Genomic DNA, 23,872 nt, shown 5'->3' on the forward strand with positions numbered 1-23,872 from the left:
GTGGTTTTAGAAGATAGATTTACCAAGAGACACAAAGCTACACTTTCAGGAGTACACACTAAAATATACTGAATTTGATACTCCGACAGATATCAGTTTCATTAGTTATGCATTATAAAAGGTCCATAAAACAAACCACACATTGACCCAAGTAAAAGGAGAACTCTCACTGATAAATTAGCAAGTTTTAGTATCTTAAAAGAAGGTATAAGAAATAATAGAATGACATAGAAAATGGTATAAAATATGGTAAAGTGAGAGCTGTAGGATTCAACATACAGCTAACTATTTATTTAGTGATATTGTAGAAGATAATCATCCAGTGCCTTTAGGAAACCTCTCTTAAAAATGTGAGCGTGTGGCCAGGCTATGGCCCAATATTCTTAAAAAGCAGTAAATTAAAAAAAAAACCAAAAACCCCACACTGAAGTCTGTAGCTGCAGGCACTCCAATATCACAACATTAACGCTGTGGTTAGGTTACAACCATTTATGAGAAGTTTACTGTACCTGCTATTCGTCTACATTGGAAGGCAAGCACACTCTCAATGTTGCTAATGGGAGCCAGGGAAGACAAGCTGTGATATCAGTGCCTCTGCTATGACTTTGAGGATAAATTGCTCCACAGTGCTTGCAGCAACACAGGTCTAGTAAGAAATTGCTCCATATATCCTGCAGCTAGAGGTCAGTGAAGGCTTGAATTTTGCAAATTGTTCTAAAGTCAGGTCACTTAGATCATGCATCTTTCACATTAAATTATTGTTTTAATCAAACAAAAATGAAATCACCTAAATATACCTGCATACTGTGTTGAACTGTAGCCACTGTATTTGCATTAACAAAACAGGTGCACCTAATAAAGCTGCAACATTATAAATACTGTAAAGAAACAACTTCACTATTACTAACTTGTGAGATACTCACCTGACGTTTTGGAGGCTTTAACTCATCACGAGGAACAATGTCAATGAGGAAATCAAACTGGTCAAACTTGGTGATCGCCATGGCTATATCATTCCTCTGCAATGCAAAAGAAAAGAAAAAAAAAAAAAAAAACCAAAACAATAAAAAACAGCATACATTAGATCACAGATTTATAAATGTAAGATGAGGCCTAAAATAAGGTCAATGGCACCTAAACACAAATTCTTCAAAGCATGATTTTATACTTTGTATAGCTACTTGCTAACTGCGGTATAGCCGAATGACGGCTACAGCGCGGTTATCAACTTCTGGGAGGGCGTCATATGACGTCCTCCCAGAACGCGCCCTCCCACATGCCCCGCGATCTCCGTGATGAAGTAAAAGGCCAATCACAGCGGCCTTTTACCACGTGATCAGCTGTGTCCAATTACACAGCAGATCACGGAGTAAATACAGTAGCTGGTTATCGGCAGCACTTTCCTCACGCTGTGAAAGTACTGCCGATAACTGGCAGAGGTCACAGAGCAGATCGGCGCGGATTATCAGGGCACCGATGATCAGTGCCCTGCAGAAGTGCCACCCAGCAGTGTTATCAGTCAGTTCTGCCAGCGCAGCCCATCAGTACCACCTATCAGTGCCCATCATTGCTGCATATCAGTGCAGCATCATCATCATCATCAGTGCCGCCTATCCGTGCCATCTCATCTGTGCAGCCTCATCAACGCACAACAGTGAAGGAGAAAAAAATTCTGTTAGAAACAACTTTTTTTTAATTATAAAATTTTGCAAATTATTTTGCTTTTTTTTTGCTTATAGTGCGAAAAATAACCCAGTGGCGATACCATCAAAAGAAAGCTCTATGTGTGTGAAAAAGAATGATAAAAATGTCATATGGGTACAGTGTTGCATGACTGTGCAATTGTAAAAGTGCGACAGCGCTGAAAGATGAAAATTGGACTGGACACGAAGAGGGTATAAGTGCCCAGTAGGCAAGTGGATAGAGAGGCTGTGCAAAAGGTTGTTGTGGCAAAAAAGTAAGCCTCACTGATATTTTCATCAAAGTATGTCTTTAGACAAGTCTTTTTTTTTTATTGGAAGAATTAAATTTGTATTCTTGTCCTTTCCCTGCTACAGGGGGATTTCCCCTCACCTTGGGAAGATTACTTATTGTCTGTTGTGTCTCTGAAGGCTAGGCTAATCAATGGGACATTGACCATAAAAAGACAACTGACATACACACAAGTAATTTTTGGCTAGAGATATACCCTAACCACATCTTCAATTTCTGGACACATTTAAATGTGCATCTGCACATTTGAAAATTACTAAACCTTCCAAACATTTTCTGGGGAAAAACCCAACAGGACCCTGGGGAATAAAATGGTACTTGTTGCAACTGTTTATGTCACAGAAAATTAGAGCACGCAGATAACAAAATTTTCAGTAAAAAAATTTACAAAAGTTGATTTAATGCACACAAACATTTCACTTTAACCACTTTACAACCGTGCTGTAGCCAAATGACAGCTACAGCGCAGTTGTCCAGTTCTGGGAGGGCGTCATATGACGTCCTCCCAGAACGCGTGCGCCCGTCGCTGTCAGTGATCGCTGTGTCTTACGGATACAGCTGTTCACATTAATAGGTAAAAGGCCAATTACAGTAGCCTTTTACCATGTGATCAGCTGTGTCCAACGACTCAGCAAATCACATAGTAAATACAGTTGTCAGCAGCACTTTCCTCACGCTGTCACAGCATTAGGAGAGTACAGCTGATAACTGGCAAACATCACAGAGGACATCCGCACTGATGATCAGGGCATTGACCAGCAGTGCCACCCACCAGTGCCGCCTGTCAGTGCCCATTATTGCTGCATACCAGTGCAACATCATCAGTGCCTCCTCAATGCCCACCAATGCCAACACATCAGAGCTTCCTATCCATGTCACTTCATCACTGTCGCCTATTTTTTGTTGTTGACATTGTTGAGTTTAGTTTATTAACCACATCCCGACCGCCCTATTGCAGATATACTGCTACAGGGCGGCAGGGGTGCGCAAAATCACACACACACACATATACATATATATATACATATACATATATATACATATACATATATATATATATATATATATATATATATATATATTATACATACATACATACACATGGGATTCTGTGTTTCTGGTTAGGGGGCGCACACGAGCGCCGTACCTGCGCCGCCATTCGCACTCGCAGCTGTCAGTCACCGGGTCCTGGCCAGTGATTGCCCGCCGGTGTCTGGCGATTACCGAGAATCTGTGACGGGGAGAGGGGCTGCTTTGTTTACTAACAGTCCTCCTCTCTGTTAGCTCCGGCACACTGCTCTGGATGGCGGTGCACAACAGTGTGCTTACAGTGAAGCACGAAAACACCACCCCCCACTAAAACACTCCCAGCACACAGTTAACCCCCTTGATCGTCCCTCATGTTAACCCCTTCCTGCCCAGTGCCATTAGTACAGTGTCAGGGCTTTTTTTTTTTAGCACTGATCACTGTATTGGTGTCACTGGGGATATCAGTTCCCCCCAGAGTCAGAATACCCGCTGCAGTCCCGCTCTAAGTCACTGATCGCCACCATTACTAGTAATAAAAAAAAAAAAAAAAATTCCAGTATATATACCGCCATTTGTAAAATGCTACAACTTTCACGTAAACCGATTAATTTACACATATCAGGATTTTTTTTTTTTTTAGCAAAGATGTAGCAGAATACATTTTGGACTAAATTTATTTAGAAATTGTATTTTTAAAATTTTTTTACTGGACATGTTTAGTAGCAAATTCAAAAATATTGTTTTTTTTTTCCCCTCAAAATTGTCGGTCTTTTTTTTCTAGCGCAAAAAAAAATAAAAAAAAAAGCACAGGCAGTCAAATCAGATACCACTGAAAGAAAGCTCAATTCGTGGGGAAAAAAAAAAGGACGCAAATTTAATTTGGGTGCAGCACTGCATGACTGCGCAATTGTCAGTTCAACTAACGCAGCGCCGTAACGCAAAAAATGGCCTGCTCAGGAAGGGGGGAAAATCTTCAGGAGGGCAAGTGGTTAAATATACGAGAAAAGAGCTGTGCTTTTCACGAAATCTCCCAAGTTTGGCTTTACTGGTGCATTACCTGCAACGTTCTCCTTTTGTTATCCTCTGTGTGAATCCAGGCACGCAGCGTCAACTCTGTTATAAAAATCTGAGCAGCTTTGGCAAAAAGAACTGGAGCTTCTGCACTGATCATCTATTGGTAAACCAAGAACATTTCTCAGAATCTATTTCAATATTTGTAGACTATGCAGCATTAATAAACAGCCAAAATATTCTAAATATTTGTCGATACATTACACATTAGAAAACATTTTTTTTATTCCTGTCAGTACTGTAAAACCGAAAAATGGAAGGTATGCACATATTAATTTCACTGTGTTATGCTGCATTGTAAAACGGGATGATCCAGCAGGACTGCATACCAGCTGCTGCATTGTAACACAGTGGATGGTGTGAACATACCCCTACAACCCATACCATTGTCCAGATCTGGCCAAAATACTGTGGGGCTGATTTACTAAAATTGGAGTGCTAAATCTAGCGCAGATGTGCATGGTAGCCAATCAGCTTCTAACTTAAGCTTGTTCAATTGGGCTTTGACAAAAAAAAAACAAAAAAACAAAAATGGATTTGTTTCTATGCAGAGCTGTACCAGATTTTACACTCTCCAGTTTAGTAAATCAACCTCTGTGTATTGCAAATGTGTAATTTACAGCACAATGTATAGAATGGTATGCTGTGGAATTATACACCCACATTGTTCCACTGCTGTACAGTATACAGAATGCTGTCTAAAAATGCACAAATTTGACCAATATTACAACCCTGTCCTTTTGGCTGGGTTCTTCCATTCATCACACCTTCCAAACCTAAGCTACAGAATATATGTTCACCCCCATTTAGCGGTTTACGATCGTTTTTTCCCACCAAGGGCCAACAACCATTGTGTTCCCCTACCTTCACCAGCACAAACATGCATAATGCAAACGTGTATGTTTCTGCATCAATCACTTGTGAGCGATTGGTATGTGTGCCACTTGTTACTGGCCACTTTCTGAAGGCAACTTTACAGGTACTATCAAAGCCAGGAAGGTTAAAGTGGCACTAAAGGCAGGGTTTTTTTTTTTTTTTTAACCTTCATGCATTCTATGCATGCCAGTAAAAAAAAACCTTCTGGGTGCAGCTCCCTCCTACTTACCTGAGCCCCATCTCAATCCAGTGATGTGCATGAGATCCTCGGCTCTCCTTGGTCTCTCGATGCTGTGAACCAATGACGAGAGAGAGCCATTGGCTCTAGCTGCTGTCAATCACAGCCAGTGAGCCAATGAGGAGAGAGCGGGGGCAGAGCCGAGCCAAGCTGCGTGTGTGAATGGACATCAATTCACAGGAGTGCGGCTCGGGAGCAAACCTGATCAAGTGCCTCCATAGCAAGAGGCTTACTATTGTGGGCACTTGGCAGGGGGGAAGAGACAAGACTGCCAGCGGGGGGCCCAAAAAGAAGAGGATCAGGGCTGTTGTACTAAATTATTGCACAGAGCAGGTAAATATATAATTTTTTTTTTTAATTTAATCTTTAGAATCACTTTAAGAACCAATGTCCACATTTGATATAAAAAAAAGACGGAGTCTGGATAAAAAGACCAGTAGTGCAGTACATGTAACAAATTGAAAAAATTACCTTAACATCTTCATCAAGTTTCATGATCTTCTTTATGCGAGCCAGTGGGAGTTCCTGCACCCGGAAATCTTTCTGTGGATTAGGAAAATAAACCAAACTAAAGATCAGAAAATAAGGGGGAAAAAAAATAAATATTTTTTCTTAACCATACAACACATGTTACATGCTGGGATCCAAACCCCAAGGAGGTGGTTCAAATTTACAATTCACAGGAACTTGATCACCAAGATATCCAGTTGATCTCCATAAATTACTGTATTTTGTTCCGTTTTGCTGAATAAACCTTTTTTAATTGAACACACTTTTTGCAAATGCTGCTCCAGTTGCTTCCAGTGTTTAGGAGAAAGTAGTTTACCAATACAATGAGGGCTCGCATATCCCAACAGTCTGTTTTACCAGAATTTAGTTGGATATTATCACAATCTGTCTGAAACCAACAACGACTGCAAATAATTCCAACTGAAGGTAAACCTTTTGGGTTTCAGTATGAATTTATGGGTCGATGAATTACATTTCTGGCATTAGATAATGCTATAAGGCTACGTTCACACTAGCCTTGTGTGCAGGCGGCAGAGAGGCGTTTGGGAAGCGTTTTTACCGCTTCCCAAACGCCTCTGCCAATTCTGCACATTACAGCACATGGTGCTGTTCTAACGGGAGCGTTTGCGTCGCGGCAAAACGGACGCCTCTGGACGAGTCAGGAGGCGTTGAAGCCTCCTATTCTCGTCTATGGTGCCGCTCCGCAAACGCCCGGCGTTTGCGATGCGGTTGCGACGCGGTTGCGGGGCGTTTGCGGAGCGGTAACACCACTCAAACTGTATTATAGGCGTTTGTGGGGCGTTATTAACGCTCGGCAAATGCCTAGCAACTGCCGCTAAACCGCGCATGCGGAGCGTTAAAAAACGCTCAGCAAACGCCGGACCAACGCTTGCCAAACGCTATAGGGGCGTTTGGCAAGCGTTGGCAAAACAGCCAAGTGTGAACGAGCCCTAAGACTTACTGAGCTTGAACATAATGTGAACTGCAAGACATAATATTGATGTAAAAGCTGGCTGGGAGCAACAGCCTCTAAAGTTGGGAGTCACAGAGGGGAGTGTGTGTGTATTTATTTGTACACAATTTTGCATTTCCAGGTACAGGGTGCGTCCGCGAGCCGTGGATGTCAATCACTGGGTCCCGACCGGTGATTACCTGCCGGCACCCAGTGATTACCGACAATCACCGATGGGGAGGAAGACTGTTTTGTTTACAGTCTCCCTCCCTGTCGGCTCGGGCACACTGCCTGGGATGGCTGTGCACAGCCATCCAGATCAGTATGCTTACAGTGAAGCACACACCTCTCGCCCTAGTAAAACACTCCCTACACAGTTAACCCTTTGATCGCCCCTCATAAACCAGTGTCAGTGTGGTTTTTTTTAGCACTGATCACTGTATTGGTGTCACTGGGGATGTCAGTGGCACCAAGTTAGTCTCTCTCCTCCCCCCCCACAGTGTCAGAATGCCAGCTGCAGTCCTGATAAAATTTGTTGATTGCCGCAATTACTAGTAGGGGGAAAAAAAAAAAAAATTAAAAATTCCAGTATCTATACCACCATTTGTAAACGCTATAACTTTCACATAAACCAATTAATTTACAAGTATTGGGATATTTATTTATTTAGCAAAGACATGTAGCAGAATACATTTTAACCTAAATTTATGAAGAAATTAGATTTTTTACTGGACATGTTTAATAGCAAAAAGTGAAAAATATAGTTTTTTTCCCCCCAAATTTGTTTTTTATGCTTATTATTATTATACAGTATTTATAAAGCGCCAATAGTTCGCTCAGCGCTGTACATTACAGAGGGGAACAGAACATGTGACAGAACAATACCAATACAATGCAAAACATGAGGGGATCGAGGGCCCTGCTCTTTCGAGCTTACAATCTAGGAGGGAGGGGATGGTGGCACAGGAGGAGATAGCTGTGGGGGATGGAGTGGTAGGAAGAGTGGAGGAGGTCGGCAAGTTAGCAGGGGGCGGGGTAGACTTCCCTGAAGAGATGGGTTTTCAGGGTGCGCCTAAAGGAGAGGAGAGTAGGTGATAATCTGATGGGTTGGGGCAGGGAGTTCCAGAGGATGAGTGACACCCTGGAGAAGTCCTGGAGGCGGGCATGGGAGGAGGAGACCAGGGAACTAGAGAGAAGGAGGTCTTGTGAGGTGCGGAGTGTGCGTGCTGGGTGGTACTTGGATATTAGGTCAGTGATGTAGTTCGGGGCAGTATGGTGGACAGCTTTGTAAGTCAGCGTTAGGATTTTGAATTTGATCCGTTGCGCAATCGGAAGCCAGTGGAGGGATTGGCAGAGGGGGGTGGCGTAAACGGAGCGGTTGGAAAGGTGAATGAGTCTGGCAGCCGTATTCAGGATGGACTGAAGCGGGGATAGCCAGCGGCGAGGCAGGCCAGTGAGGAGGGAGTTGCAGTAGTCGAGTCGTGATATGATGAGGGAGTGGATGAGCTGTTTAGTGGTTTCTGGAGTTAGGAACGTGCGGATTTTGGCGATGTTGCGGAGGTGGAGTCTGCACGAATTTGTTAAAGAGTGGACTTGGGGCTGGAAGGATAGGTTGGAGTCCAAAATGACACCAAGTATTCTGGCCTGCGGGGCGGGTTTGATGGTGGCGTTGTTGGACATGATGGAGAAGTCAATGGGGGGTGGTGTCCGGGCTGGAGGGAAGACCAGAAACTCGGTTTTGGAGAGGTTCAGTTTAAGGAAGTGGAGCGACATCCAGTCTGATATGTTGCTCAACAGGTGTGTGATTCGGGCGGAGACCGAGGGGGTGAGGTGGGAGGTTGAGAGATAGATTTGTGTGTCGTCGGCATAGAGGTGGTAGTTGAAGCCGTGAGAGTGTATGAGTTGGCCAAGGGAGGAGGTGTAGATGGAGAAGAGAAGGGGCCCGAGGACAGAGCCTTGAGGGACCCCAACAGAGAGGGGGAGTGAGAGGGAGGTGGTGGCATTATAGGTAACGCTGAAAGAGCGTTGTGACAGGTAGGATGAGAGCCAGGAGAGAGCAGAATCTCTGAGGCCGAGGGAGTGTAGTTTTTTTGAGGAGGAGGGGGTGGTCGACTGTGTCAAAGGCCGCAGAGAGGTCAAGGAGTAGGAGCACTGAATAGTGGCCATTAGCTTTGGCGGTTAGCAGGTCGTTGGAGAGTTTGAGTAAGGCAGTTTCGGTGGAGTGTAGGGGACGGAAGCCGGACTGTAGGGGATCGAGGAGGTTGTTGTCGTTGAGGTGAGAGCATAGGCGGGCATAGACTAGGCGCTCGAGGAGTTTAGATGTAAATGGGAGCAGGGAGATGGGTCTGAGGTTGTTCGGATCATTGGGGTCCAGGGAGGGCTTTTTAAGTATGGGGGTGATGTGTGCATGTTTCAGAGGGGAAGGGAAAGTGCTGGAGGAGAGGGAGAGATTGAAGATGTGGGTGAGGGAGCGTAGGATGGAGGGGGAGGGAGGTTGTAGGAGTTGTGAGGGGATAGGGTCGAGGGGGCAGGTGGTGAGGCAGGCATCAGAGAGGATTTTGGAGACTTCTTCGATGGTAGTAAGGTCAAAGGTGCGGAGTGTTGGGGGAGCTTCAGTATGAGGAAAGTAGGGTGGGGTGGGAGAGGAGGTCAGAGCAGTGGTGGGGCCGTGGGAGAGGGGTGTAGAGAGGGTAGCTGAGTGAGGGGGAAGGGGGTTGGAGGGAGTTTGAGCAGCGACGAAGTCCCTGTGGGTTATGTCGAGGGGGAGGGGGGATGAGGGGGTAGCTGTGTGAGAGGGGACGGGTTGAGAAGGCGTGTGAGTTGCAGCAATGTCCTTGTGAATTGTGTCAATCTTGTTTTTGAAGTGATTGGCAATCTCAAGGGCAGTGAGTGAGGTGCTGGGTGGAGGTGGGGGTGGCGAGAGTAGAGAGTTGAAGGTGGAGAAGAGTCGGCGAGGATTGGAGGAGAGGGCCTTGATGAGGGTCAGGAAGTAGGCTTGTTTGGCAGTATGGAGGGAGGAGGTGTAGGTGTGGAAGGCAGATTTGTATCGGGTGAAGGCTTGTTGGGATTTGGTTTTGCGCCATAGTCGCTCCAGGGCACGACTGTGTCGTTTGAGGGTTTTGGTGTGATCAGTCTGCCAGGGCTGGAGCGGTCGGGGTCTGATGTTGCGTGTGGTTAAAGGCGCTAGTGATCATAGCCAAGTCGGGGCAGGACAGGGGGAGGATGCGGTCATGGAGTTGATCAGCTGCGGAGTGGAGGGAGGCAGGGTTAAGGTTGCAGAGGTTACGGCTGGTAGAAGTGTGACATTTGGAGGGGTAGGCATTGGAGGATGAGGAGATAGAGAAGGTAATCAGGTTGTGGTCAGAGAGAGGGAAGGGGGTGTTAGTGAGGTTGTGGGGAGCGCAGCGGTTGGAGAAGACAAGATCAAGGATATTACCGTCGGAGTGGGTGGTGGATTGTATGCACTGTGCAAGTGCAAAGGAGGAGGTTAAATGGAGGAGACGGGCTGTGTCCGGGTTGTCGAGGTTGACAGGGATGTTGAAATCCCCAAGGATGATAGTGGGTAGCTCAGAGGAGAGGAAGAAGGGTAGCCAGGAGGAGAAGTCTTCCAGGAAGCGGGGTATGGATCCAGGAGGCCGGTATATCACAGCAATCTTCAGGGGGGTTGGGGAGAATAGTCAGACGCAGTGGGCCTCGAAGGAGGAGAAGGATAGGGAGGGGGGGTTTGGGAGGACTCGGAAGGTGCTCAGCGGTGACAGGAGGAGGCCAACCCCACCACCTTTACGACCGTTGGGCCTGGGTGAGTGGGTCCAGGTGAGACCTCCGTAGGAGAGTGCAGCAGGGGAGGTAGAGTCAGTCGCCTGGATCCAGGTTTCCGTAATCGCCAGGAGGTTGAGGGAGCGGGAAACAAAGAGGTCGTGGATGGCGGTAAGCTTGTTGCACACCGATCGGGCGTTCAGGAGTGCACATGAAAACGGGGGGGGGGGGGGGGGGGGGAGATTTTAGTGAGCAGGGGGACAGATACTAAGTTGCGGGGGTTGCGGCAGGACGTGGAGGCGGGAGGGGTTTGTGCGGGTGAGGGAGGTGGTGGAGGGCCAGGATTCGGGGAGATGTCCCCCGCGGTTATGAGAAGGGTGAGAAAGGTGGCATGGGAGCGGGATGTGCAGGAGCGTGAGAAACTACTAGTGGAGGTGTTTGGGTCAGTGGGAGAGTGGAGTAATAGGAGGAGGTGGTGGGTGCCATAGAGGGGTGAGGGAAGCAGTGAGGGCACAATATACAAATGTTTGGAGGAGCAGAGGGATATAGTGAATGGATTTTGGGAATAGAGGAGAGGAAAATGAGAAGGAGGAGTGGAAGAGGCATTTTGGGGAGGTGATGAAAGCAATAGTAGGGAGATGATAGCAATGAGGGGTAGATGTTTTGGGGTGGAGCAGAGGGGTAAAGAAATGAGATTTGGGAACAGAGGATAGTAATATGAAGAGGAGAAGAGGGGTGTATTATATAAAAGGTACATGGAGTGGGACTCAGGTATGTAAAAGATGTTTCCTTGCAGTCTGTCCAGCATGCAGTAGTTGCTGTTGTTGTGTCTTCCTGCTGCTTAAGTTCTCCTGCTTTAGTTCAACTGCTGTGTTTAACTGCTCTGCACTCATTCAAAGCCGCACTCCATCATAAGCAGCACCCCCATCAGAGACTGTGCCCCCCATCAGAGATCTCCCCCATGAGCTGAACTAAATTTATAGGGAGATGCTCAAATGAGCATTCAACTCCGCCACAATTAGAAGCTGATAAGGCTCACATGAATAGTGGGGGATGTTTCTTAGGAACCAGGCCACAGTCATAAACCTGAGTGCGCCTAGAGGTGAGGACAAGTCAACAGATACACAGATATAATTACAACATTTGTTCAGAATTTAACAGGAGTCAATGCGTTTGTCTGGTTAAGAGTGGAGGTAGCATTAACCGCACAGGTGAACAAATAGCACCAAAAGAAAGCTCAATTCGTGGGAAAAAAAGGATGCAAATTTCATCTGGGTGTGGCGTTGCATGACAGCGCAATTGTCAGTTAAAGTAATGCAGCGCAAAAAACGGCCTGGTCAGGAAGGGGGGGGGGGGGGGTCAACCCTCTGGAGGGCAAGTGGTTAACACACTTTAGGCTATTTTCAGACTGCTCCAGTGCAAAAACGTGCTAAGAAGGCATATGAATTTTTTTTTTGTAAAATAACGAACATGTCTATACTTACTTACTATGTGCAGTAGGTTTTCACAGAGCAGGCTGGATCCTACTCTTCTCAGGTCTCCTGCAGACCCTCTTCTCCTGGCTCCTCCTGTCTATCGGGTGCCACCACAGCAAGCAGCTTGCTATGGGGGCACCCACTGCTCCGTTTATCCATTCATACATACAGAGTCGCGGCTGGGCCATGCCCCCTCTCCTCAGCCGACTGGCTGTGATTGACAGCAGCGGGAGCCAATGGCTCCCGCTTGCTGTCTCAGCCAATGAGGAGGCAGACACCCGAAACAGTTGAGGCTGTCATTCACAAAGGGCACTATTCAGTGCTCCTACTCCTCGACCTCTCCGCGGCTTTCGACACGGTTGACCACCCCCTCCTCCTCAATAAACTGGCCTCAGAGACTCCGCTCTCTCATGGCTCTCCTCCTATCTATCACAGCGCTCCTTCAGTGTTACCTATAATGCTGCCACCTCCCCCTCACTCCCCCTCTCTGTTGGGTTCCCTCAAGGTTCTGTCCTCGGGCCCCTTCTCTTCTCCATCTACACCTCCTCCCTTGGCCAACTGATACACTCCCATGGCTTCAACTACCATCTCTATGCCGATGACACGCAAATCTATCTCTCTACCCCTCGCCTCACCCCTTCAGTCTCCACCCGAATCACTAGCCTACTGAACGACATATCGGATTGGATGTCACTCCACTTCATCAAATTAAACCTTTCCAAAACTGAGCTCCTAGTTTTCCCCCCAGCTCGCATTCCCCCCCCCCCCCCCCCCCCGACTTCTCCATCAAGACCAACATTGCCACCATCAGTCCCACCCCCATGCGAGAGTACTAGGTGTCATCCTAGACTCCATTCTGTCTTTCCAGCCCCAGGTCCAATCACTGACAAACTCATGTACACTCCACCTCCACAACATCTCCAAAATATGTCCGTTCCTAACCCTGGAAACTACTAAGCAACTCATTCACTCCCTTATCATATCACGACTTGACTACTGTAACTCCCTCCTCACCGGCTTACCTCACCACAGGCTATCCCCGCTTCAGTCTATCCTGAATACTGCGGCCAGACTCATCCACCTTACTAACTGCTCCGTATCCACCACCCCCCGCTGCCAATCCCTTCACTGGCTTCCGATTGCCCAACGCATAAAATTCAAATTACGAACATTGACGTACAAAGATGTTTATAACACTGCCCCAAACTACATCACCGACCTGATATCCTTATACCACCCAAAATGTACTCTCCGCTCCTCACAAGACCTAACTCTCTAGTTCCCAGGTCTCCTCCTCCAATGCCCGTCTCCAGGACTTCTCCAGGGCTTCCCCCATCCTCTGGAACTCCCTACCCCAATCCATCAGACTATCGCCTACTCTCCTCTCCTTTAGGCGCTCCCTGAAAACCCATCTCTTTAGGGAAGCCTAAGCCCGCCCTCAACTAATTGCCGATCTCCTCCACTCTTCCTACCACTCCATCCCCCACAGCTATTTCCTCCTGTACCACTATCCCCTCTCTCCTAGATTGTAAGCTCCAAAGAGCAGGGCCCTCTAACCCCTCGTGTATCGAATTGTATTGTTACTGTACTGTCTCCTATTGTAATGTACAGCGCTGAGCAAACTATTGGCGCTATATAAACACTGTATAATAATGAAAAAGAATAACATCGGTGGATTGCGATGGGGCTCAGGTAAGTATTGAAGGGGCTGGGGGTACTACTGCACACAGATTTGTCTTACCTTCATGCGTAAAGGTAAAAAACCTTCAGCCTTTACAACCACTTTAATGAATCACTAACTGCAACAAGCAAGCAGTCAGGGAAGTCACAAAAATCTGAACTGCCATCTTCAATACATATTTCAGTTCAGTGCCTCACTAGGCAAAGACACCTTTATAAACAAGTGAGCAGTAAAATGCTCACATTTCTGTCCTTGTGGGTTTAATGTAAAACAGGGATGTGCAGGCTAGGCTGGATGTCAAAATGACTGGGTGTTTTCTCACATACAAAAATTTACAATCAAGCTTATCAAATACCAAGATTACTGCCCTTATGCCGAATCACTTCCCCTGTAAGGTCATCAAAGTCAAAAATGCCTCATGTTAAGGACACCTTATTGTAGTGTCACCTATTCAGGCCTGCACTTCTTACCATCCAGTGGTTTCCAAAGGAGGAAATCTCTATACTGGATAACAGTTCTAATACATGGATGTGCAATTCCGATAGCCCGATGCCTGGGACATGCAGTTCCGGGCTAACACACACACGGCAAGCAGCAGGGTATACCAGCAAATCGCAAAACTGTATGTCTATTTTTGCCTGAAGATAGCACAAGGTGGCTGCTGAAGATCCAAGCTCTGAACCACTCAAGGCTCCTCTGCTTACCAAATGAGCTAGTTTGCCCTGTCTGAATGCCCAAGGGCAAAAAGTCCCCCACACACTTCCAGGCGAGCAGGGTTGGCTGGAATCCCATCCTTAACTCGGCCTGGCGGTCACCCAAGATGGCACCGACTCGCGCTGCCAGCTTCTTCAGACAGACACAGCATGTGCCTTGGCACCTCATTCTACTGATGCAGCAGAAGACTAGACGGCTGGCGGCTCCTCTGCCAGCCTTACTCCTGCAGTTTTGGGGTGATCCTCCACCACAACCTCAGAGTCCTCTATGGATTAAATCCCTGTCACCTGGGCTGATGGGGATCTCCATGACAACCTCTGCTCCTTTCTCTCTCGACTGGATGACATGGCACAGAGATGTCAGGGTGCCTTTTGGCCATGAGCTGGGACCCTTACTTGTTATACGGTGTCACTGTTATGCTGCCCTTTGCTTTGCCCTGGAGGTTATAGTGAAATCTGCCTGTCCTGGCTCCCCCAGTCCTGTCTTCCTAATCCCTCATGAACTCTAGCTCCCCTCCTAATAACCCATTCCCCCTACCTGCTCCTGCTGCCCCGTCCTGTCCCTTGCCTATAACCGGCAAGTGTGATTGGACGCAGTGATTGGACGCAGCTGATCACGTGTTAAAAGGCCGCTGTGATTGGCCCTTTATCATGCCATGTGACCAGCTGTGTTCAAAATGACACAGCGATCACAGGCCGCGCCTGGGGCGCATTCTGGGAGGGCATCATATGATGGCCTCCCAAAACTGGACAACAGCGTTGCAGCCGTAATTCGGCTATAGCGCAGTCAAGAATAGGTTAAAAAGCACCAGACATTCCTATATAAAAAAAAAAAAAAAAAAAAAAAAAAAACACAAATAAAAAAACCCAAAAAAACTAATAAACATATCAACCCGTCTTTTTATCAATAAAGACCCAATTTAAATTTTATTCCCTGGACAAGTAGTTTCCACAATCCTGCAATATAAAATTTGGGAATTGGAAAAGGTCTTCCCTGCTACATTTTATGGCTTCCTATGCCTTTATGGCCACACAGGGTGCAGAGAATAGAGGGACCTACTAACACATTGTAACAAAACATATAAAACCATTGTATCAAAAACAGTGATCTCAGAGAACAACAACAACGAGGAAAAAGAAGGAAAGTGAAGTGGAATAAAAAAAGAGAAACAAAAAGAGAGAAAATGAATAATGGATAAAAATTTAGAAAAAATTATAAATGAAAAGTAAAATGAAAAATGAAATACAGAAACACAGATAAAAGCAAGTAACTATCCCAAGAAGATATGGGCTAAGAAGCCACATTTGTAAATAATCAAAATTTAAATTATACAAAAAAAAAAACAAAAAAACAAAAAAACAAAAAAAAACACGTCTACTTGGGATAAAGTACAAAAAAAAAAAAATTCACCAAAAACCATACATACTCAGACCAAAATATATCAAAACAGCAGAGAAAATATGTATCAAAAGTGACGCATCAAAAAACAAAGAAAAAATCCCAAAAGGGAAAAGAAAGACGGTATTAAAGATGTGTGTGCACATGCTCCTTTCTTGTTCTCGGAGATCACCATTTTTGATACAATGGTTTTATATGTTTTGTTACAATGTGTTAGTAGGTGTATCCTCAGGATTCAGGAGTGCCGATTAGGACAGGTGTTCTTAAATAACTAATACCTATATAAAACAGCACTTTTGTTTTTTTTCTTTGTTATGATTAAGCATGCAATCGTGTGAAACACGTTAACAGGTCCTGTATTCATGTCATGGTGTTTTGTGTGTCCTACGGATCAATAAATACACACTATATTTATCAATCCTCCGGTGTGTGGCTGACCCTTCTTCCTGTTGCACTGTGTGGTGGCGAGCCAGAGCCTGCACCTGTCGTGGATTGATCTGGATTGTTTGCATGAGCGGTATACCTCTGTTCTTTGAATACTTGCATATGTCCAGTGCACAATAACTTTCTATTGGAACACTGGCATACTTTGTTTAGTTTCGCAGATACTCATGTCCAATTTTTGTAATTTAAAAGGGTCAAGCTTCTAGCTGGCTCCAGCTGCAGTAATCTTTTCTACTGTTGAATTTACAGAATCTCTGGCAATCATGGGAAGTTGTAACAGTCATTTAAAAATACCAAAACGAAAGAATTAGCTTGCGCTGTTTGGTATGCCCTTCAGAGCTACACTTTCACTATGCAACCTTAAGGACCAAGTCAATGAATTGTCACAAGTCTCTCCATACTGCAAATTTTTGTCAGTTGAGCAGATGAAAGTCTCCGTACTTATTCTAACAATGCAGTCAAAAGCTGAACTGAGCTCAGCTATAAGCCCTCGTGGTCATTTCAGGTTCTCTTTTTAAAATGACAGTCATATACTTAAATGTCATGAAACCAGGGGTGTTAAACTCCATTTCATCACGAGCCGTATCAACATTATGGCTGCCCTCAAAGAGTCGGTTGTATCTGTAAGACTAGATGTCCAGAGCACCCATCCCGCATTACATCAGATGACAAGAATCCCACACCCTCCCTAACATCACCGTGCACCCCCTTTGGTGGCACAGCTAGAAAGCAGAAAGTGCAGGGTCTGGAGGAGGACCAAAGGAAAGGAGTCAGTTACCAGAGTCTGTTGAATGCCAAGACCAGGGGAGGCAGAGATGAGGGGTGCTGCAGTTGCACTGAGAGGTGCAGGATTTGGCAGAGGAGTTCTATTCTCTGCTCTGCTGAGACAAGGGGGTACCTGCAGGAGTGGTGCAAGGGCCACATGAAATGGCTTGGAGGGCCGGATTCAGCCCATGGCCCTTGTGTTTGACACCTGTGCTCTAAACCCTCTTGCCTTGGGAATGAATTGTAACTATACGGTCTCCCTTTATTTTGTAAAGTGCTTTGCAAACTGCTGCCGCCATATAAATTCTGTATATTAATCTACACACTCCTTATGAAATATCAATAACTAGGCAATGCAAAGACCTGTCTAAAACAATCCATTTAACTTCAAATCCAAATCCAGTAGGCTCTTGAAGAATACAACTGTGTGTGACTGGCTTTACATTTCGCTTGCAAAAAAATAGTACTCATTACTCGTACAGTTCTGTGCAGTGGTTTTGCACAGAGCAGCCCGGATCCTCCTCTTCTCAGGTCCCTGGCTCCTTCTTGTCCGGTGCCCCCGTAGCAAGCAGCTTGAGCAGGAGTGTTCCCAAGCCGCAGTTCTGTGTGTGGGCACCACCCCCTCTCTCTGCGCATTGGCTGGCTGGCTGTGATTGACAGCAGCCAATGAGGAGGCAGAGACTGCCTCCTTCTCCTTGATGTGGCTTAGGCAAGGGGGCTGGGGGCACTGCTGCACACAGAAGGTTTTTTACATTCATACATAGAATGCATGAAGGTAAAAAACATTGAGCCTTTACAACCAGTTTAACTTTCCTACCTAAATTTCCTGTTTAAATGCTGCTTAGGAGAGATGAAAGATGCTATAGTTTAAAGGGTACATGCATACAAAAATTGATAAATAACCATTCCTATTGTCTACTCAATATGAGCGATTCGTAAATGCCTGAATTGCCATTACGTCAGATTTAGCTAAACCTATGGATGACCAAATTTCTTGTAGATACCTGTGTACTGCAAAGAATTCTTAGGCATCCTAGTGTGCAGACAGATTAAACCTGCTGTCTTTACATTTTCAAGTTGCAAACAGGCTTTTACATACAGAGGGGCAAACAATAAATTTAACTATTCCTTCTATTTAGTCATACAGGAAGAAGACTGGGCTTTACTGCATCTCTCACAGGATTGGGGGAAAAAAAAAATGGTCTCTACAAAAAGGACACTTTCTCCTTCTGCCATCCTAATTGCACTCTGCTTTACAGATCACTAGAGGGGCATTTACATATCTGTGCAACAGAATAATTCAAATGTGGAACAATAATAATAAAACAAACTTTCTAGTGTGACAATGTAAAATACACCATAGTCACCCTTAAGTGTGTGCGCACTTGCAAGTGTAGAATGGCACTGTAAACAGTATTTTTCTTCTACTTACCACTGTAAGGTTGCGAATATCTTCCATCACTCTTGGCCAAAACGACTGCAAATTTTGCTGTGCATCAGAGTTCCCTGCACCAAACCCCCCATCTGTAGACATGTTCAGACCTGAGAGAAAGAAAACGGATTAAAAATCAAAGATCTGAAAAAAACAAACATACAAGCAATAAACTTCCAAAAAGGAGCAGAATATCCACTGAAATTGCCTGGTGTTACCAGCATAAAAACTAAATGGCCTGCACTATGCAGTTCTGCAGCCTCATGCTTATCTGCAATGCACTATAGAAAACCGAACAAAGGATTAATTGAGAAAGGGGCTCTCTGTGTATGAGTGAGAGAAATGTAGCACAAGGATCTCAACTGAATATGTACACTAGTATATAGCAAGAACTATTTACAGACAGTTAACGACACTAAAGCAATGTGACAAGGCCCTGCACGTCCTCAAACATTTAAAGGCAAAACACAACCAAGAAAGAATTCTGTGGGAAACTCTACATTGCTGCAGATGTTGCAGGGCAGTGCTATACAAGAACTTCATTGTCTTAAGAGAGAGAAGAAAAAAAAAAAAAAAAGGCGTATATCTGTTATTTGAAAATACTACTACAATATATCCCAATGAATGAAAAGCAGAGCTCTGTAGCAGACTTGCTTGTTGTAGAGCAATGTAATATTAACACACAGCCACCCGGAATGTGGTTTCCTTTTTCTGCAGACACTAGGAGTATATGACAAAGTAGTCGTCATGATCAGAAATAAGGACGTATTGCTCAAAGAACCATTCTGCTGCCAAACATGTCTGGAGTTTTTCTTAAAATTGCAAACTATATATTTACAGAGAAACTTTTCAAAAGTGCAGCTTCAGGACTATTTGAAAGATCAGACAAGAAATTTGTGGCTTGTATACAGGGGCTTTTCTTTGATGTTGAACTGTTTCTTTTGTCATACAAAACAGGAACAAAAAAAAAAAAAAACACAATACAAAGAAACAAGCAGCTTGAAGCTGGGTGAAACTGCTAAGACGGTTCAAACGCAGATCAATGTTCTTGTGTATGAACTCTGAATGATATCAGAAGCATCTCAAAATTAGGCCAAAAGTACTTTGCCTTCTTGCTAAAGGCTTGTGCTGATGGGAAGTCATCTGAACAGATATGGAGAAGCCTGGTAACTAGTGATTGGTCTAGTGCTGTCACATGGGGATGAAGAGGGGAATTCTTCCTAAAAATGTAAGGAGCATTCTTCCCAATGGCCATCACACCAACGTACAGTGAGCTGTAGAAATAGTAATTAGCAGGGGTTAGAAGTACAGGCTGAGAAAGGCTGATCTAGAATGAAAATGACCAGTATCTGCAAAGAGACTGTAAGGTAATAGCTATAACTATATATAACTATGTCAAGCGTATTCTCTGAAAAGCATAAACTGGTCAAACAAACAAAATAAAAGAAGATCAGAAGATGCAACTCCTTGGACTTCACTCGTAGCGTGCCTTCGCTTTTGTGCAAAGTAGTTGAATTCCTGGAATTCAGCTTTTACTCTACAACTTTTACCTAACACTGAATATCATTTTTGGATAGACTGGCCATCTGGACTTCAAAATTATTGGCCCTGGGAAACTTTTGGAGACTATCTCTGCAAACAATAATATATATTGATCTTTTAGATTGTAAGCTCCAAGGAGCAGGGCCCTTCTAACCCTCCTTGTATTGAATTGTATTGTCTCCCGTTATATTGTAAAGCACTGAGCGAACTGTTGGCGCTATATAAATCCTGTATAATAATAATAATAACAACAACAACAGTATTCAGGAGCATGAACTTTTAAATGTATTTCAAAATCATTTATTTATAATTTGTCTTCACATTTACCCAATAGAACTTGTCTTATAACGGAGACCTCATATGAGGTTTTGCAGGGCAAATTATAAAATTAAAGCTTAAAATATGATTGGCCAATATGGTTCACACCTCCACTTTTACTTTCATAGATTGTTCATAAAATCGCTAACTACAGTGTTTCCCAGACTGAGTTTAACAGCCTGGAGTTACTAAACACCTTCCACCACCCTGTTTTATTTGTAGCCACAAAAAAGTGGTCAGAGTCTAAAAATATCAAGTGTGTTCTCTTTCAAGTATTAACAAAACCTTTAAACAGCTCCTGACATATGCCAAGTGTACTTGCTGCTATGAATCATAGAGCATGCAGCTAAATTTGGCTCCACGCTGCGAGTTTTGGATTCTGCAGTTGTAAAACTGCAAGAAGTAAATCAGATCCCTGAACATTCAACACAGTGACTCAATCACTGCTTCCACTGGTCACAAACAAAACAGTATGGTGTACACTGTACTGGCAATGAGAATTAATCAACAAGTAGGTTTGTAAAAGGAATTGAATATTGAATGAAAGAATGAATCCAGGTGTGGTTGTATTTATCTGCAGTGGTAAAATAAAGGTTAGTTACAATTATGTGTCCTTTATTTTATATGGAAAATAATTATGATCCGTTATCTATAAAAGACTAATGTGATAAACGGGCTTATTAAACCAAAGGCTACAATCTATTTCCGGGATTATCACCCTCATTCTGAGGGTACTGTTCATTAATCATTTGCACAAACATTTAAATATGTTGCACAAGGACTCTATGAGCACTATGGGTTAGCCACAGGGACATTTTATAGAAAAGCGAATTTAGACTTTCTCCCCATGTAAATTCAATGTACAGGATTTGTTGATTTTTGAAGCCACAATAAACCCACCAGCATCCAAGTTTAAATAGTTTGGGAATAAAACAAAAACACAGTATGTGGCTGTTCACTTTCAGTCTCCTCTATGGAGATTCAACAACTTCCAGAAATGAACTATATATGCCAGATGACCAAAACCCCTTGACGCCGTCGGCACACAAATATGCGGCCTCACAGAACTGGGCTTTTTTCCATGGGGCAGCATATTTGTGTACTTGTCTTTGTGCTGGGAGCGCGCCGCTCGGCGCGCTCCCAACACAGACACCGCGGTGTCACTAAGAGCCCCGGGTCCCGTTCTAACGATCGGGACTCCCAATTCCAGGTCACATGATCGCTGTGATAGCCTCTGATTGAAAAAATACCCAGATCAAGGTTTGATCTAGTTCAGTGCCAGGGTTAGTTTTAAGGTCAGGGTCAAGATTTAAAAAAAAAAAAAAATTGGTGTCAGTGTTAATGTCAGTGTGTTTTAGGTAAAAAAAAAAAAAAAAAACGACAAACAAAATGTGCACTATTGTTTCTGGGCTGTATTACAGGTACAAACAACAAATAACATACACATACATGGTATCGCTGCGATCATCAAGAGCTGGAAAATTTATTTTGGCTTCTTTGGTGGTAGGTTATGGTCGTAACAAGAAACTCACACAGCTAAATAAAAAATATTTTTTTTTTTTACTATTTTGGGACAGTTTTCCTTTGATGATAATAATAAAAAAAAAAGGGAGCTATCCATTACCATTGACCACCAAATGAAAGCCCAAATTGTCCTGAAAAAAAATCAAGGTATAATCCACCTGGATGTACAAAGCAGTTGTGATATGTACGGTTTTACAACGTTGCAGAATTGTGCTTAGGCGTTTAGATTTGTTTTACCCTTAGGTGTGAAGGGGTTAAGCTATCCACGGTCAACAATGAGCCTAGACTACAATGCCTTCACTGAATTTCACCACCACCAAACACAGCTTCTTACCAACTGAGTAGACCAAGTCATAGGTGGTCTAAAACAGCATGTTTCAATCAGGGATCATTAACCTACGGATCAAAAACCAACAATGAGGATCACAGCAGCAGGATACTCCAAAGGCATTCGAGAACTAGAAGGTACATCAGCAGAAATTATTTACTAGCAGCACTATGCCTCCATCATGCATCCAGTTTTTTTCTTTTATGGGATAACATGTATGAAGAAGACAGAGTGCAGATAGTGAATCCCTGCTGATGTGCCTTCACCTACAGCCATTAACCTAGAATCTCCCCCCCCAGACAGAATGGCTTTTGTTGGAAAATAAATAATAGTGGCTAATTAGCCGCTGGATTGCTTTCAAAGGCAGCAGGAAAAAGGGGTCTACGGTGGTGTACAATTTTAAAGCATGACATGTTTGGCGTCTACTTATTCATCGTAACATCATCTTTTAATTTTACCAAGCAATTGTGTATTATATTGTGTTTGCGTTTGAAAAACCGCTGCACAAATATTAAGTGGCAAAAAGCACCCATCATTTCATTAACTAGGGCCTCCGCTTCAAAAATATATAATGTTGGGGGTTTTTCTAGCAAAAAAATGCTGAATATTGCATATGTAAAAATTGTCAGGATAGGCCTGGTCTCAAAGTGGTTAATGTGATTTGGTTCACCTGGTGCAACACATAGAACTTGTCACTTTAACATTGGTAATTTTAATATTCATGCCACAAAACTGGCACATTTCCCGTTGTTAATTTCCCCCAAAGTCTTTTAGTATGCATGAGCCACAAGATTTTGTGGTCTTCGAGCTATGCCCTTGTTGGCACAACCCTGCTCAACAAAAGTTGACTTGCATGGTGTCGCTGGTAAACAGATGACAGTTTTCAATGCCAATGGCTGGACAACCGGAGTGCAAACACAAGCATGGTGCTTTGAATTTATCAAGGTACGCTTGTGATATGGCCGTTTAGTGTTCACTGAGTAAATCCAGGATGACCTTCCATTTAAGCTGAATAAGGACCCAGACTGGTTTCCAGCTGATAAATGCTGCATTTCATTAAAGAATTATGCAGCTAAATACTTCTGGAAACGTTTTTGGGCTTGTTCACATTGGCAGCTGGGGGGCAGTAAAACCTAGCAGTTAAGCCATGCTCTTACTGCACCCCTAAAACCGCTGCTGCCAGGTGTGTGCACTTGGCACAGCTACGATGCTTTGCGGTTGCAAGAATTATGCACGGTCGCTTTCAACCCATTCAAGTGAATGGGGCTGTTCTGCATGCATCCCGCAGTAGTGTGCAATGCATGTGGTTGCAGCACACTAGTGTGGAGTTAAAAGTGTAAAATGCTCTTTGAAAAGTGATCCAAAACAAATCACTGTTCAGAGGGCAAAGCTAGTGTGAATTCACCCTTATTGCCTTCTATGCAATAAAATGTTGCTATTATGCTAGTTAATAAGCTATAACTTTTTTTTTTTTTTTTTTTTTTAAAGGGAAAAAAAGTATGTATGGCTCTTGGAGTAGCCAGTATCAGATAAAGATCTGAAAAAGGTAAACACACACTTTTCTCACCTAGGAGATGGGGAAAAGCATGAAGTCACTTTGCTTTATCTCCTAGATGACACCCTTACAAAAGTAAATTACATAAATTGGTAAACACCTAGAAATGAAGCCTGCACAACTACAATAATTTAGGAATAAACACTCAGAATCTTGCATAAGTATAGTTGTGATTGGTTAACCCTAAAACTATCCCTATTTAGATAGGCACTTAAAGTCATTTATATTTAGGAAAATGTACTTATGGTGATACTGATGCGCAATTCAAGAGC

General features: G+C 44.0%; 1 protein-coding gene across 3 annotated transcripts in view; it reads right to left on the reverse strand.

Annotated features, from left to right (window-relative positions):
- NFYC (nuclear transcription factor Y subunit gamma) overlaps positions 1-23,872 on the reverse strand; it is an 81,064-nt gene that overhangs the window by 16,366 nt on the left and 40,826 nt on the right. For all 3 annotated transcript variants that reach the window (XM_089673873.1, XM_089673871.1, XM_089673872.1), the window contains exons 2-5: positions 18,334-18,443; positions 5,678-5,749; positions 4,079-4,192; positions 924-1,019 (exon numbers count right to left, since the gene is read on the reverse strand). In XM_089673873.1, coding sequence (XP_089529999.1) covers positions 924-1,019; positions 4,079-4,192; positions 5,678-5,749; positions 18,334-18,435 — 384 coding nt within the window. In that variant the 5' untranslated portion in view covers positions 18,436-18,443. The remainder of the gene's footprint in view (positions 1-923; positions 1,020-4,078; positions 4,193-5,677; positions 5,750-18,333; positions 18,444-23,872) is intronic.

Source organism: Staurois parvus, unplaced genomic scaffold (genome assembly GCF_062004578.1).
Source record: "Staurois parvus isolate SC_StPar_1 unplaced genomic scaffold, SC_StPar_1.0 ptg000145l, whole genome shotgun sequence".
Taxonomy (NCBI): domain Eukaryota; kingdom Metazoa; phylum Chordata; class Amphibia; order Anura; family Ranidae; genus Staurois; species Staurois parvus.